The 18,516-nt window shown below is 36.2% G+C and overlaps 1 protein-coding gene across 1 annotated transcript in view; it reads right to left on the bottom strand.

Annotated features, from left to right (window-relative positions):
* Positions 1-18,516, bottom strand: part of PTPN13 (protein tyrosine phosphatase non-receptor type 13) — a 191,291-nt gene that overhangs the window by 75,862 nt on the left and 96,913 nt on the right. The window contains exons 8-10 of the mRNA XM_019668070.1: positions 10,504-10,599; positions 10,031-10,124; positions 1,889-2,111 (exon numbers count right to left, since the gene is read on the bottom strand). Of these exons, the coding sequence (XP_019523615.1) occupies positions 1,889-2,111; positions 10,031-10,124; positions 10,504-10,599 (413 nt within the window). The remainder of the gene's footprint in view (positions 1-1,888; positions 2,112-10,030; positions 10,125-10,503; positions 10,600-18,516) is intronic.

Here is an 18,516-nt window from a genome sequence, read left to right as displayed (position 1 = left end):
TCAGAAAAAAACACAATTTGAGCCTTTAATAACCAGTAGTTAAAATTGTCTAGTCACTGATATAGCACGTCTGATGAAGAAAGGTTTGTTTTTGAAATGGCCAGAAGCCACCTTAAAGGAAACATAGGATTTTTTGAGATATCACATAACAGTGGCACTGTACGACACAGAGTATCATTCACGAAACTCTAATGAGCCAACATTCTGCATTAACTCTGAAACTATAATTCAGGGAAAAGGTGTGTATGTATGTGTGTGTGTCCTTTATGCTTTATGCATGCCATTAATTACTGGAAGCCCAGGCTATTTTGTATGACATCCTACCTATAGATTAATTTAGACAGAAGTGTTGTTTATAATAATAAATTGATGACGCCTTGAGTTTCATCCTTTCAGCATATAATAAATTCTGCTATATTTTAGTAGAATCTAATAACTTTGATATCAGACAGTGTCTTACAAATTACAAGCCAATTCCACATTTAAAGCAATGGCACAATGAGGCACAAAGAGGTTTAAAATTTTACATAAAGTCATATAACACAATATTAGCAGGAGAATCCAAGTCTTCTAATTAGTAGTTCAATACAGTTTTCAATACTGTTTTTACTCCTCAAAATTATGAAGGCAATTTGAGATCTATCAACTTCAGGGCATATATATATATATGCTTTTAAGATAATTCTTTGAAACCAGCAACAAAAACCAAAACAGAATAGTGTAATATACTTCCTTAACACAAAACTAAAAAGGAGAAAATCCAATACAGATTTTAACTAATATATATTATTATATATATTATATATAAATTATTTTAATATGTTATATTATATATAGCTAATATTTTACTTACATATTTTGCTTTTGAAGAATTATTTGTAAAGGAACAATACAAATGAGAAACTGCCTGACCTACCAAATTGGTGATATAAAATAAAATGATAATATATAGGGTAGGTATGAATGGTGAAACAGGCATGATTATAAAAGCACAAATTGGTACAAACTTTTTTAAGGGCAATTTGACAATATGTATCAAATGTCTTAAAAGGTGTTTGCCTTTGACTTGGCTATTCTACTTAGAAGGAGTTATCTGCAAAGATTTAGCTACTGGGATGTTGTTCATCAGTGCACTGCTTGCAATAGCAACAAATTAGAAAAATTTAAATGTCTAATAAAGTAATAGTAATAGTAAACTCACATAACAGAGTACTATACAGGTCTTAACAACATTATAGAAGTTCTAAAATGTTCAAGGTATTTTACATGAGAAAAGACTGTTCGTTTTGAGCTTATGTTTATATGTTAAAACAAAAATAAACCAACTGCACAGATAAAAAAAAAATCTCCTGCAGATATAAGATGCATATTTGTCCCTTCTTGTGTTTGGATATTGTAATATGAGGATATCATGCTTGGAGTTAATATGGTCATCTTTTGAGTAAAAAGTGAATTATTGTCAAAATTCTGAGAATGGCAGAACAGAAAGATGAGACGTATTTGATAACATTTTTGAGTCTCTGAACCAACCTTGAATGTCTATCTCTGATATTCTTGGTTTGTGGGATACTAAATTTCTTAATATTAAAAAATAATCCCCCACAATACTGACAAAAGCCAGCAAACTTTAAGGATTATAAATATACTTTAAAAATATACAATTAAGATACTCTAAGTCCATCTAATGTTACTTTAAAAACTTAATCATGATAACAGCTAAATATTTATTCTAATATCAACTCATAAAATACTTAACACCTATAGAAACTAATATGAGATTTCAATTTCATCTACAGGCAACTTTGGGACACCTGTAGAATTTTTAAAAGGACTTTGCAAAACATTTCCCTGTGAGACCAAGTTTTGATGATGTAACCTGAGAACGTACCCTCAGTTTTCTTTGGGTCATGGCTGTCTCTAGGGCCATTTCTCTTAAAGGGTCCCTGGTGATGTCAAGCATGGAAGCTTTGATTGTGTCTCCTGGATACAGACTCAGTCGAGATTGTCTAAGGGCCATTCTAGCTTGGAGCTGCATCATTTCCTCTTCTTGCCGTTTTAGCATGATCTCTTGATTTATTAAGTTGCCCTCAAGGGGTGTTTCATATTGTCTGCTATATAGAAAAGAATTTGAGAAAAGTAAGGGCTGGGAAGAAAACAATTATTTTAAGTCTAATCAAGAAAAAATCATGTTAAGTAAGGTATTGAGAATTTAAACATATATATATATATATATATATATATATATATATATATATTTTTTTTTTTTCATTTCAGAAGAATCCTTGCAGTAACATTTCTATTCTGTACTGATATACTACGCTGTTCCATTTTCAGTGGGTAGCTCTATACCCTCCACCTCTTCTCTGAACCTTCAGCAGCCTCTAAAAATTGCTTCCCAAGTTCTCTCAGATTGGGACAGGTTTATTTGTCCTGAATCACTGGGCCTGGAGATGGGACAGAGATTCCCCTTAATTCCTATTTCAGCCTCCAGATGATTGTTGACCCTTCCTCCTCCTCCAACAGAACTTGGCCCCCTGAAGTACATGCTATGAAATCATACCATCCACTGTTCTGCTTTGCTCTAGACGTTTGTTGTTCCATTGGCTGACTCCCCCTTACTCATTAACGACTTAAATGCCTGACTCAATCTTTTTCTTCACCACTACTGTTATCATTCACGGTGGTGTTTTATACATAGACAGAGGGGTCCTCCAACACTCTGGCTCCCTCCATTTTAGCCAACAATCTACTCTCATGGTCATACTGGCTATTAACAATCACCACCTCTAAAATTTCCAATTTCTACCCTCCAATACCTTCTCAACATAATCTCCTTATTTGTTCTAACTTATTTCCTCTAAAATTCTTCTTTAAGCAATTCATTGACTCTTTCAAAAATTGTATTATTATTTTTTATTTGCAAGGTACTATTCTTTAAAAAAATTAAAAATGATTTTTATTAAAATACAGCTAACATACATTATATTAGGTTTAGGTGGGTACACAATAGTTATTTAACATTTATATACCTAAAGATGTGATCACCATGATAAGTCCAGCAACCATCTGACTCTGTACCACACTAACAATATTATTGACTACATTCCCTATGCTGTACATTACATCCCCATGACTTATTTATTTTAAACCTGGAAATTTGAACCTCTTATTCCCCTTCATCTCCCCCCCTTTTTAATTTTTCAATTACAGTTGACATTCATATTATTTTATATTAATTTCAGGTGTACAGCATAGTGGTTAGACATTTGTATAATTAAAGAAGTGATCTCCCTGACTAGTCTAGCATCCATATATGGTAAATATTGATTATATTCCCTATGCTTTACATCTTCATGACTATTTTGTAACTAGTACTTCTTACAAAATAGTACTAGTTACTATTTTGGTACTCCTTAATCCCTTCTCCTTTTTCACCCCCTCTCCTATCTGGCAACCATCAAAATGTTGTCTGTATCTCTGAGTTCGTTTCTGTTCTGTTTTTTTATTTTGTTCTTTAGATTCCACATGTAAATGAAGTCACATTGTATCTGTCTTTCTCTGTCTTACACTCCATTCAGCACAATACCTTCCAGATCTATCCATGCCACTGCAGGTGGCAAGAATCCATTCCCTTTCATGGCCAAGCAACATTCTATTGTATATATGTAACACCCACTCTTTATCCATTCATCCATTGACAGACACCCATGTTGCCTCCACATCTTGGCCATTATAAACAATGCTGCAATCAACATAAGGATGCACACATCCCCCTGAAGTAGTGTTTTGGGCTTCTTCAGAAACACCTGGAAATGGGATTACTGGGTCCTTCTTTGCCTCTTGTTATAGACTTTCTTTTAAAGTTTATCTTGTCTGGTATAAGTATTGCTACCCCAACTTTTTTGTTTGTTTCCATTTTCATGAAATATCTTTTTCCCATACTTTTACTTTCAGTCTACATGTCTTTCGATCTGAAGTTAGACGCATGTGCAAGCATCTTGTTTTCTTATGCATTCGGCCACTCTGTCTCTGATTGGAGCATTTAATCCATTTATATTTAAATAATTGTTGATAGATATGTAGTTATTGTCATTTTATTATTCATATTTTTTATCTTTTTTTCCCCTCTCATTTTAAAGAAGTCCTTCTAAAGTTTCTCTTAACCCTGGTTTGGCGTTGAACTCCTTTAGCCTTTTTTTGTCTGGGAAACTCTTTATTTGTCCTTCCATTCTAAATGAGAGCCTTGCAGGGGAAAGTAAAGCAGCTTGGGTGTGTGTGAAAGCTGGATGGGGTGGTGTCTCATTAAATCAGGGCAAACGAATGGTGTCAGCCATTTTGATGGAGATTCAGATATAGCGGGGAATCTGGGGGCCTACGTCTGCACCCTGGGAAAAGGAAGGGCTAAACAAAGAAACAATGGATTCCACCAGCTCCTCCATCTGGCAGAAAGCTGCCCCTCCAGCCTCTGCCCTGAAGCCAATTCAGTTCCTCCCTAGATGTCCCAGGCACCTTTCAAGCTGCTGCCCCAGCACTGGTGTTCAGAGCGAGTGAGTCCATCAGTGAGTAAGTCTGTGTGCGGGCCCTTTAAGGAGCACCTGGGACTCCAGCTGCCCCTGTCTAATTCAGCTACAATCTCTGCTGGTTTTCACAGCCAGAAGTTATGGGGATGTCTCTCCCTGGCACTGAGACCCTGGGCTGGGGAGCCTGGTGTGGTGCTGGGACCCCTTGCTCCTCTGGGGGGACCTTGGAGTACAGCTGAGATATCCCTCCCAATTTTTAATGGTCGCACACAGGTGTGGGCCCAGCCTGTTCCAGGTCTCTGCCCCTCCTTCCAGTCTCGAGGTGGCTTCTTCTGCATGTGCATTGGAGGGCTTCGGTTCAGCTAGACTTCAGGTGATTTTCAATGATGGTTGATCTGTAGTTTAGCTGTAATTTTGATATGGTCATAAGAGGAGGTGAGCACAACGTTTACCTACTCCACCATCTTGACCGGATCTTTTCCTTTCAGGAATGTTAACCCATTGACTCCACCACTTTCTCTCTGGCCCTACATTGCTTGAAATCTAAGGCCATCATTAAAATCATTCTTTTGTATGCAACCTCAACTTCTATGAAACTGTAGAATCATGCTGACTGATCACCAGGCTCTCAGCACTGCCTGGTGACTCATTTTCTTAGAGAACTATTTTATTTCTTCTTCCTTCTCTTTTCTTTTTGAAGCTCCAGTACTCTTTCTCTCTTCCTCCTTCAACTGATAACCGTTCCTCAGTTTTCTTGGTGAAAAAAGAAGCAATCAGGAAATAATATCCCCATTCTTCTGCCACCAAACTTTCCAAATCTGCATCCATATGTTCTGCCTTCTCTTCTGTTACAATGGATGGATCTCCTGCTCACTTGTATAGGCCTCAAACCTCTACTGTGCGTGGGATTCCACCCTCTCCCCTACACGAAAACTTTGCTCCTACAATTTATACTCTCACATGCATCAATAATCTTGTACACTAGGTTATTCTGATCAGCATACAAACATGCTGTATTATTTCCTACTCAGAACAAAATATGCTTCCGTTCCACCTCCTCTTTTAGACACTATTCTATTATTCTGCTGTGGTTTAGAATGAATCTCTTCAAAACTGTCATTTAAATTTTATCTCTACTCCATCTCCCACTCTCTCAGATGCTCACCAATAGTTTTAGTCCAGATTATTCTACCAAAACTGGTCACAAAAATGACTGACCTCTATGTTATCAAAGCCAAAGAATAATCCTCAATTTTTTATATTACCTGACCTCTAAGCACCATGTGACATAGTTGCTCAATCCTCCCCGTTCCTGAAACATTTGACTTCTGGGAAACCATGCTCTTTTTATCTTCTTTCTGCTTCACTGGCTTCCCCTTCTTCATCTCTTTTGCTGGATCCTCCTTCATGTCCAATCTCTTAATGTGACTATATCAATGCTCAGACCTCCAGATTTTTCTAGACTCGATATATACTCCATACCTACATGATCTCTTCTAGTCACTTGGCCTTAATTATACGTTACTATAACTCCAGTCTCTCCCCTGAATTCTAATTCTATTTAACTACCTACTTGGATAGTAATATGCATTTGTAGCCTAATATGTCTACAGCAAAATTCTTCATACTTTTTCCCCATGTCCAACCTTCTGTCATTCATTCTCTGGTTGTTTAGTAAACAACTTGGAGTCATTCATGATTGCTCTTTCTTGCAAATTCCTGAGACAGCAGCAATTACTGCTCAATCTTAACCCTCTGTTGGGCGCAACTGATCTCACAGATTCATTGCACATAAAGGTGCTGCTATGAAATATGTCTTTACTGTACTAAGTCACAAACATGACTGGCGATAGGTTACGGTAGAGGGTGAAGATATGGAAGCGATGAGTCATGATACTTAACTGTTAGATATTTGAAAATTTGTGTGCAATGGATTTGTGAGATCAGTTGCGCCCGATGGAGGGTTAAAGACATCTATATCCAACTCGACTCTATCACTAACAACCTGTGCTGTATGTCTCTCAAACTGAGTGCTGTAATTGCCTCCTAACTGGTCTTATACTCCTGTAATTTGTGCTTCACAGAACAAACCTGCGTAATGCCACTAAAATATAAATTAGATGCTGGCTTTCTATGCTTTCAAACATCCAATGGCTTCCCATTATACTACTGGGTTGTCGGAAAAGTTATGATGTATTTTTTTCTATGTTTTTCATTGCAAAAATGCGTCATGACTTTTCCGACAACCCAACAGAGTAACATCTGAAGTGCTCACCGTATCTTCTGAGGTCTGATCTGATTTGGGTCCTGGTTACCATCACTCATTCTGCTGCAGCCACACTGCCCTTCTCTTGCTTTTCCTCTAACATGCAACACATCTCCCATACCTCAGGGCCTCTGCTTTTTCTGTTCCTTTTGTCTGGAACCCTCTTCCTCCTGATATTACCTGCATGGTTCACTCCTCACTTCAAATGCTTTTCTGTTCAAATCTCCCCCCAAGGGAGAGGCTTCCTCTGATAATCCTACTATGTAAAACAGAACTTGGACGTCACACACCTGCACTCCCTATCTCTTTAAACTGCTTTATTTTTCTTCAAAGCACCATCACTATCTGATGGTGCATCACTTACTTCTTTTTTAATGGTTTATTGGCTATCTCTCAGCCCCAGAAAGACCCTTGAGGGGCTTTTTTTTTTTTTTAAATCTTGTTCATGAATCTATCTCCAGTATTTAAAAGTACCCAGTAGGGGCTCAGTAACCATTTGTTGATCAAGTGATTGAATATAATTTTAAGGCTCACGAATCTCAATTAATGGGACTCAAGGATAACAAAAAGAATTTGAGTCTATACATTTTAATCCACACTTGTTATTTTCAACAAATATATTAGCTTTCTTGTTCAAATCATTTTACATCAGTTACAAACAGGTAGCAAAAAAGACTGATTATCATTTTCTCTCTCCCAACAAAATATCTGGTAAAAGTGCCTATAAAGGCTGAACAATTTGAGAGACAAAACAACAAACAAACAAACAAAAAACTCAGAAAACCTGAATCATTTTGGAATGAATAAATAGGTTTTTCTGAGTCAGAAAAAAAGGTTACCTCGTCAAGCAGATAGGTACAGAAGCAGTGGGAACTGTGCTACGCACAAATTGTACTTCAAAAGTTAACACAGAAAGTAATTTAGTGATGCTCTTTGGAAAACAGCTTTGAATATCCTTTTTGATCACTGAAAGACACTTTTGACAGCTCAGAATCCAAAAATTACTCATTCTGCTGCATCTGACTCATGACTTCCTGTTCGTCTCCCCCCACCCCAGTGATAGAAATCAATAGTACTGCCTGGATCTGTTTTTCCACTTCATTCTAGCTAAAGGGAATGGAAATTTTTATAAAGAAGCATGCAACATGTTTAAATGCAGCACTATTTATAGATCTCACAAATATGTGACCTAAAGAACAAAACAGGACCTCTTGACTGTATACCAGCATGTTAAGAATATTATCAGAAACTTTTGTACACCTTCAGAAAATTCTGTACTTAAATGAGGAGGAATTTAGACAGTATTTTAGTTAATGTGTTTCCCTGGGCAGAAAAAGGAGATGGGAGTCATCTAAAAGTAGAGTTTAGCATCTTACATTAAATATAACATATACACAGACCTAACAATTTTCTTTTTGAAATATTTTACTTTCACCTATACCTTTTATTTAATGTAGATAGCGATGCACACCACATTGTTTTTTTCTCCCTCTTAAAGTGTGAAATAAAAGATAGTTTATCACTAAAACATGATTTGATGAGTTAAGGTGGCCTTAATATTAATGGTCCTATAGTAAAACTTGAAAACAGTCAAAACTAAGATTCTCCCATAATCTTGATATTTTTGAGGTACCTTATCAATAGAATTGAAATAAAACACACAAAATGATTTCATTTTATTTGGAAGAATAATTTTTTAAATGAATAACAAGCTGACTATAAAAATCAATCAACTTGAACACATAATCCCAGTAATTCTTCCAGTTGTTTTCTTTACTTCTACTTTGATCAAGTTAAAAGGACATCATATTAACTATTAAGTTTTCTCCAAATTACATATAGAGGGGAGTGACTTCCTCAATTCAACACATAGCTTAGTTCAATTCAATTATTTGCTTCTTATTGTTGTTCATTTCCAAATGCTTTTGCTTCTTTAAGAAAACTGTATAATATCAAGCATAGATCTGTCTTTGTCTCTTTCCTATTAGTTCAAAATTGCCAAAATGGGGTCATCACAATTACTATTACCACAATGGGGTTGTAGTAATATAAAACACTATTATGCAAATATATAACATCACTTTAGGTAACTGAATACTTATTAGAACTTTCCTCAAAGAAAATAAAATATCATGGACGATTTTAAAAGGCTAAAGAGAGAAGAGAAAAAGACATAAATTTAATAAAAACTGGAACATTAAGAATCATTTTAGTACAATGCATTTAATTACTTGGAGTCTAAACCTTGAAAGAATTGTCTGCTTTAATCACAATGGCTAGGGTTACCCAGTCTATTAATAGTTTACGGGTGTGAAATAGTGTCTGCCAGAATTAATTAGCTAAGGGGCAAGTTTTTGTTAATTTCCAAATGATTCCTTTGTGTATGGCACCTGAAGACACAAACTGAGATATTGAATTTAAAAGGACTCCCATAGTTTTGGAGTAAATTCTGAAGCAACTTCTGGTTCTTTAACATCACGTTATAAATTTCAAATTAATGTTAACATTAACAACATGCTTTTGCTCATGTAAGGGACCTGTGCACATATGAAAAGGATACAAATCAATATGTGTATATTCACTACTGATTTGACACTTTTCAGTTTAAACAAAGTAAATCAATACATGGCTAGAATACCACCATCCTAAGCTTGGCACAAGAATAATACCTAACATCATATAAGAAAGCTAAGTATTTCAGTATGAAAATGAACTCTAAACAGCCCAAATTGGGTTAAAAAAATACAAGATAACCCCTTTCAAAGCTGGAAAGATGTAGTGAATAATTAACTTTCCACATAATAGGTTACTTAGTTAACCTACTCATTATTTATTCAACAAATAATACTCACTGGAAGCTACTCGTTGAGCCTCTTCAAGCTTTTGAAAGAGGTATTTCTTAGAAATCAAGGTTTACTATCTTCTCACAGATGTTTAATGCATGCCTTTGAATTTTCCTAACTGTTAATAAGTTATGTTATATTCATAGTGACAATTTCAGAACTCAAGTACAAACTACAGATAAGCAGAGCCAATTCTAATTTTAGAAGATTCCAATAACTCAAACTTGAACTACTACAATGTCTTTCACATAACTGAATTTGTGAGAACTTAGGAGGGAAAGGAAAAGGGAAATGGAACAGAGGAAAAAGGGTAATTAAAAAAAAAATTCTACTTGATTCTAATTAAAAGAAAATAACCTGTCACTGTAAATATAGTGTTACTCTTTTTTCGTATCACATACCTTGGTCTGTGTGACTGGCCTTGACTTGAAGTTTCATCTACTCCTGGGAGACCACTGTTGGACTCAAATCTCTTTGAAGCTTCACTTTTTCTCACTAATTTTGAATGAAAAAGGAGCAACAGCAGAGATGATAATAATGTGAAATAATCTTATTTAAAATGTAAGCATTTAGTAGACACATAATTCTTACAAATAATATTCATATAATCCAATTAATGACATATCTTGAGAACTAAGTCATGTTATTTTTTAAGACAATGAATTATTTTCTATACTATGAAAATGACTACATTGCTGTTTGATGAAACTGCTATTAAGCTCCGATAATACTGTTAAAATGACTAACTGGCAGCTTTTTATAATTCTTAAATGTTATATAGAATTATTCTTTTGACACCTCATTATCTCAACACTAATGAAAAAGAACAATCATGGTTTCTTAAAAACATTTTGCTTGTTGAGATGCCTCTCACCTTGTCTGAAATCTGATTCCGAGGAAATAATAGATGGACTTTCACTGGAGGTACTAAAGATATCACTGTGGTAAGTTTTGTATCTTCGAATTGGTTCTAAAAGGATTAAAACAAAAACATTAGAAAGCAAACTCATTAGCTGTTCAACACAAATCAAATAAAATATTATGTGTACTCTTATGAGACTAGAACACTTTATACATTGCTTCAAATTTACCAATTGTTGGATGGTATTCAAACAACTTCAATTTTGAGGCAGTTTGGCATACTGGTTAACAGCCTGGACTCTGATGCCAGATGGCATGGGTTTGAATCTTAGCTGCACTAATTGTTATGTGTGTGACCTTAGGAAGGTAATTTAACCTTCGTGTGACTTATCTTCAGCTGAAAAGGGGGTATAATAATAGTGCACTTTCACAGGGTTATGAGCATTAAATGAATATATGCAAAGCTCTTCAAACAGAGTGGACGCTGTATAAAAATCATCATTAACAAGCAGTTTTGGAATGCTTAATATGTGTAATTCTCTGTGTTAGGTGCTACAAGGGATAGAAAATCCAAAGACACAGTCCTAAGCTCAAATAATTTTAAATGTGAAGTATAAAATACTTAATTCAAGACAGGATGTTTAATTCCATCAGAATGAGATGAGGAAGCATTAGGAGTGGGGGAGGCGGTGAAGGGTTGTGTGCAGTGTATGAGTGGGGGCAGGGGCACACTAACTTCTAAATTCTACCTTCTAGAAGTTTCTGCCTTGCCTCCTCTTCATCACACTCACCATAGCGATCACAGATCACTACTCATTTCGTGCCTGGACTACTTCACGTGTCCTGATTCCCATTTCTGAAGTCTTGCTTATCTCATAGTACAATTCACGTCACACAGTGAACTTTTCAGAAACAAAAATCTGAGCATGTTGCCATATTTCTTAAACTTCTTCAAACTAGTCTTCAAGATATAGTTTAAAAGCTCCTTAGCTTGACATTCAAATTCAAAGCCTTTTATCACCTGACCTCTACACTACATTTATAGCAGTGGCTACGGATACTGTGAAGTCACAGATTCACACGTTAGAAACAGATGGAAAGTACACCCTCTTTCCTCACACTCCCGGAACATACATAGACACAAACATTTAAGTAAAACTTTAAAAACTCAACGCAGGCAAAACCCTTGTTCCATGGTCTTAGCACCATCTGCTTCTCCAAATTCTGCACTCTTGTTCCAAACTTGCAAATTGATAACCAAAAGCACATAAACTTTAGGTTCCTTCCTGAAAGATACTCTTTTGCCTAGAAAGGCTGCCCCCAACTTTTTTACCTGAATTCTTTTTATTTTTCCTTTATGAGAAGCCTCAACTTCAACACAAAAGCTTTCATGATCACCTAAAGGCGGAGTTAGACACTATTTCTCTTACTTTCATACTGCCTTACGCTGAACTATTTGCAACTCTTCCACTGCCTAATAATTCTGTTTCTTCTGCCTAAATTATAAACTCTCTGACAAAAAGGATTGTACCTATAGTATCTACCAAATATGTCTGGTGCATAGCAACCACAAAATAAGTTATTTTCTGAGTGAATATGAATAGATGCATGAACGAACAGATGAATATAGTGTTACACAAAGGTCACTGATGACCTTTAAAAGGACTGATTTCCCTTGCAGAGAAGTCAGAGTTCAAAGCAGAAAGGGTTAAAGAAGGACTAGATCAGCGGTTCTCAACCTTCCTAATGCTGCAACCCCTTAATACAGCTCCTCATGTTGTGGTGACCCCCACCCATAAAATTATTTTCATTGCTACTCTATAACTGTAATTTTGCTACTGTTATGAATCGTAATATAAATATCTTTTTGGTTTCTGATGGTCCTAGATGACCCCTGTGAAAGGGTTGTTCGATCCCCAACGGGGTTGCGACCCACAGGTTGAGAACCGCTGGACTAGATGGTATTAAATTGAGAAAATGGGTATACACTATTTTTTCAATAAGTTTAAGGGTTTGAAAATGAGAAAAGATTAAGAAAAATAGACTGAATGAGTTATTAGGGTCTTTTTGGCAAAGTGGAATGTCTGAGAATGACTTTAGGCAGTGGATATTAAGTCTGTATATTAGGGGAGATTGAAGTTGTAAATGATCATGGGGAAAACTGATGAAAAAATTGTGCTGGGGGAAGGAGAAGAAAAAAAAAAATCCAACATGCATGAGATAGGTAATTTGGCAAGGAGAAAGAACTGTTATCTTCTTAAGAGAAAGAAATGATGGACAAGAGAAAGAGTGGAAATACTGAGGGAATTCAAGATACTCATGTAAGAAAGTAGCCTGACTCCTGGTAATAAAAAGTGAATCATTTTCTGGGACCCATTTAGCTGGGAACTTGAAAAGAGTAAAGAAATTCTGCTGTGAAGAATGTGGTAAGTCAGCAAAAACCACATGAAAGGTTTCACCTAGCCATGAGAGTTCAGAGAGGGCTAGAATGCATGAATTGTGTTGGAATCAATCAGAATGATTTTGTGGCTTTTTCTTGGCACTAGAAAACGTAGACCATGGAAAATACCTAGAACTGAGAAGTGACATGGGATGATGGCAACAGATAATCAAGGTATGTGAGGAATTCTTTTTCACAAGTTTGCAAACTTAAGAACAGGGATTTCACAAAATGAATTATTCCTTGTGCTAGAAGTTATTCAATAGAGGTTGTTAAAAGAAACAGAGACGAATGGGGCCAGCCGAGCGGCGCGTTGGTTAAGAGCTGGCTTGGGATGCCATAGGGCCCCGGTTCAGATCCCACATATGAGGGCCAGTGACACTGTCCTCCACAGCTCAGATGCTGAACAACAGCTCGACCTGGAGCTGGGCTGCCGTGAGTTGCTGGTGATGGCATAGGCTGCAGCCCCTGCAGCAGTGGGCTGCCATGGGCTACCGTGTGTAGCCGGCAGCCAGCGTGAGTGGCTGGCAGTTGGTGTGAGCTGCGAAGAGCCGCCGTGAGCAGCCATCCAAAAGCCAGTGACTGATCTGCCTCACCCGGGAAGAGTGCAGTGATGGTGCCAACTTGGGCCAGTGAAGCAATGTCCTCCACAACTAGACTGAAGAAAAAGGACAGCAACTTGTCTGTTCCCCTCCCCCAATTCCCCAATTAAGAAGAAAAAAAAAAGAGACAAATGAATGAATGAACGAATGAATGAGTTAAATGGCATCAAAGGAATCAGGCTTGTGAAACCAGGATGGAAACAATGGCTGGAAGAATTAGGAGATCATGAGACAAAAGTTTAAATAAATGAGAGGAGTAGGATAAATGACCAACCATGGACTTGATGGAGAGGAAGTTGTATATTGTTCTATGACAATGTTTACCTGGAGAAGCATAATATCTGAGATTCTTCCTTTGTTCAGCTTTGTATACAGTAAACATGCATATCAAATAATACTGTAATTAAGGGAAAGAATTTTGGAATTGAAAAATCCATGTATTTACCAGTATTTAAAAAAAAAAAAGATTCTACTCAACCACATGGAAGTCTTATGGTAAAATAAATAAGATAGTTTAAAAAAAATCCTCTGGTTTAAGATGGAAGTGATTTGAAAGGATTGTAGAAGATGTTAAACAATAGCTTTATCTAATACTATTTAACTTTAATGAACATAGTTAAATGATTACTTAAGAATGACTATTTTGAAGGGGCACCAAAGAATTTTTAGTATTTATTGTTACAGAACCCCCATGCTAAAATTTTGAGGAATTTTCCCAAGGTAACTCGACCAAAACAAACCCGGCATTGCAATGTACAGAGCAGTAAAACCAACAATGCCAAGGAGAGGGTCCAAATGCACAGAGTCAATATAGTTTTACCTTACAAAGAAAAGCAGGAAGTCACAATAAGCCCATTTTATGACTGAAGTAGAGGACTGAAGTAGAGAACGTCAGTCACTTAGATGTTATGCCATGCACTAATAATGTCATAACCCATATTAAATGAATTTACTGTATCAATGCTATTTCTGCAAAGCGGCTGTAAGATAGCAAATCAATTTTAATTTCCATTCTTTGGCAGTGCTTTATAATTGTTCTTATCTTACATGTCCATATTCCCTCTCTCTCTCCAGCCTGTTTTGTTTTGTTTTTCAGTTTACTCCGAAAACTTTTTACTTCTTGAGTTTCTTCTGTAATGTAACTTGGATGAACTCCTCTTAAAACTATAACAATAGGGCCGGCTGAGTGGCTCAGTTGGTTAAGAACTCGCTCAAGAGAGAGAGCTCTGAGCAACAGCGGTTCGAGTCCGGGCCCGGGCTGAGCTGCCGCTGAGCTGCCAACAAGTGGCAGGATGGCTCAGCTAAAAAAAAAAAAAAAAATCTTAAAAATATAACAATAAATCACCTTTCCTTGATGAACTATTAGTCTCTAAATATTCTCAGTACTACACTTGAGGGAGAGTTGGGGTGGATGGGGAGAGAAAGGGAACTGCCTTATGATGCCTTACTGCTTTGGAGTTAATAAGGCACTAACACTCCAAATACACGAAATGAATAACTAGCATGGCAGGATTATTAGGGGGTAAGAACACATTATTCTTTCCCTAAGACTGGGGTAGGGGTGGGTGTCTATATTAATTAAAGTGGTAGGAATCATTATTTGCGAGCTTCCTGTGGGTTGGAATATATCTTTTAAAATGTTGTTAGCCACATTCCTTTCATGTGATGACATGGCAGATATAACCAGATTAAAGTTCCCAGGCAATACTGACTACTCAGCCATGTTTATAAGGTTATAATCAGATGAAGTTCTCAGCCAAATTTTACTACTTATTCATGCTTAGCCTTTGAAAGGTTAGCCCTTGTAAGTATGGGCTTTGCATTTTTGAATTAAGTAATAAATTTAAGCGTTTCAGGAATTATAAAATTACAGGTTCTTCACCACAAGTATCTTGCATTATTGGTGTCTACAGAGTGACACATTCTCCATGCTTACAGGTCATCTGGGCAGGCACACTTATTGGCTTTCTGAGATGACCTACATAAAAGCATTGCATAGGCACTAACTACATAGAGAGCAACTTTCCTCCCCTGTTCCGTCTGCAGAAAGGTAATCCTTAATTTTCTATGAGCTGACCTAACATTGCTAACAACTTTTCTTTTTGGAGGATCCAGACACCACAAGTATTTTCTATCTATATTCAAATGTATAATATTAGCACATTAGATTTGGTCCAGATCCCAGAAATGTGGTATTAACTAAGTCATTACAAATACAAACAAACAAAAAACAACAAAAAACCCCCCACAACTTTTTATTATGAAAACTTCAAAAAGACAAGAAAACAGAACATTTAAGACCTCATGTACCCACATCCCAGCATCAACAAAACCTAGTGATATTATTTTAATGAGAGAGTGTCAGACTATTCTTTTAAACAAAGAGATGCTCCCAAATATTTATAAATATTACAAAGTTTCCTGAATGCCAAAATTCTTGAATCATGTACAATGGACCTATTAAGAATGTTCAAATACACACTTTATAAAATGCACATGTGGCTGCTTTCATTGCAATGGTAAAACTATGATAGTAAAAATTTAAGCGTTCACTGTTACAATTGCAAAACTGAATTTATTTGCCTTTCTCACAAAAGGCAAATAAATTCAGTTTTGTAATTGTAAAATTAGACTTGATATCTAGTTTGTTTGTTGGCAAATTTCTTTTCTCAGCTAGTAAATATTTAAATGAAGTCTACATTGTACAAATCAGTGTACTGGGGTCCATTTAGGGTCATGAATATTCCTCATTTCGCTAGACAATTTCCTTCTCTTTGACTTGCTGTGAGTACATAGTTTGCTGATGTGGAAAATGAACTTTTAGTAAAGCATCTTGGTGTAGAAATAATAATAAGTGCAAAAAAACAAATGGGAGAATAAAATCAGTCTGCACACATGTCACCAATCAGAAGCACCAAACAGGGTGTGTGTGAATATATGTATATAAACACATAGAACATATAGGAATATATTCTCTCTGAAATACATTTGTAGAACAGTGGTGAGAAAATGAAAAGAATAGGAACTACAGAAGAATGGCTTAAAGAATTAACATTTGGAGAGAAGTCTAGTTATAGAGATTTCACAATCATACATACTCTGACATTTGAAGATGTCTTAATTTCTAGTACCATTTTACAACAACTAAGAGTATACTATTTTTTTTGGTGAGAATACAAGGTATACAAACCTGAAAAAAAACATTTTATTATGCTTTACCTGTGACCTGATTTTCTAAACAAAATTCATTCCTACTCTAATATCATATTGACTCCACTGACACAGTAACAATAAAAAGCAGCTTTTCAATGGGCTAGAATGTTTGCTCACAAGTTCTTGGCAACTTAGAGCCACAATTTCCACCACCATTTAACACTCTTAACACCTTAAACATATAAAGTTGTGGCATGTGATCACGAATGCTACACTTTTAATGTTTAGGAGATTATGAAGATTTGCATGATGTTATGAGTTTACATAAAACTATTTCAGATAAAATATTCAAATCTACAATCTTCACATTAAAAAAAAAATCTACGCCAGCACAAACTATAATCTAAAAACACCATTTATAAATGACACACATTCAAGCTCAGACAAGTAACTCGCAGAAAGTTAAGACTCAGACAATTGCAACATCAGGAATTAAATAACCACTTTAAGCTTGGTATTTCTTTACCTTTAAATAAATGACTCAAATTACAGATACAAGTTTCAGAGAGAAATACACAAAATGACTGGTTTTGCGCTGAGAACTGTAAAATTTAAAGACCCTGCATTTTTAAGGTATGGACCCTAACAAATACAATATTTCAATTTTCAAATACAGCAGAGAAAAATAATAACATGTATTCATGTATGAAGTGTTTTTCTCTATGCTTTCTTTTGGAGGGATTAATCTCTGGAGATTAGATACTGCACTTTTTATATGTTCACTGGAGTCCACCACATTCTATATTATACCATGCTGCTTGATATATGAATCAAATATATTCTATAATCCCATGAGAGCTAGATATGATCAATAAAAATTTTAACCAGTAACAGGACTCATGTTAGTACGAATGTATATAAATGAGGAAGAATATATATGGAGACATACTCAGTGAACCATAAATTAATTTAGAGGCGTAAAATTTGTGCAGAGAAGGAATGGCAAAAAGAACCAAGTCTCCAATTCCTTCTGTGGGGGTCTTATGTAATGACCAGCCACAAATCTGGGCAATGACTCGCACCTGGGCTTGCTGTACCATTCATCTAGCATCCTCTAGGATCCTGTTACGACTTCCCCACCCCTTTTAAAGCTCTCAAATAGTATAAAGTTCTAAAGGAAATTGACTGCATTTGCTGTTGGTTTGTCAGGCTATGTCAGACAAAATGTTGCAATATTCAGTTTAGATTAAGAAAAATCATGAGTATCTATTTAATATGTAGATACTAAGGATACAGTTATGAATTAGAATAGGCCAAATAACTGACACCTACAGCAGGAGAAACAAGCTCTTCAAAACAAGTACAGTAATTTAAATGAAAAACATAGGCCCTCATCCTAAACTGGGAAGGTGAGAGAAAGCTTCCTGAACCAAGCAATGCCTAAAAACTTTGATAGTCTTAAGGCAGAAAGCTGCATGAATATATAACATGGAAATATAACATGGCATGCATGTATGGAGGGAGGGAGAGACAGACAGAGGGAATGTGTACCTGGTGTTGAAGTGAGGTGTGAGATGAGATGTACTAAAGGAAGACACTGGAGGCACAGAGTCAGGGAGAACCTCCAATATAATAGAAGGAGCTAGAACTTTATCCTGCTTGGATAGAAGTTATTAAGTGGCTGAAGGCAAAGAAGAAATGTAATCAGATTTGCATGGCAGGGAAATGGAGGACAAGTTGTCACTTCGAGATCAATTTAGAAAGCTATTTCCATAGTCCATGGGTGTTGCTTGAAGCCAATTTCTATTAACATGCCCCCCCCCCCCCCCCC

Source organism: Hipposideros armiger, unplaced genomic scaffold (genome assembly GCF_001890085.2).
Source record: "Hipposideros armiger isolate ML-2016 unplaced genomic scaffold, ASM189008v1 scaffold_515, whole genome shotgun sequence".
In the NCBI taxonomy this organism is placed as follows: domain Eukaryota; kingdom Metazoa; phylum Chordata; class Mammalia; order Chiroptera; family Hipposideridae; genus Hipposideros; species Hipposideros armiger.
The sequence above is the reverse complement of the archived record's forward strand: the minus strand, read 5'-3'. Positions and strand labels throughout refer to the sequence as shown.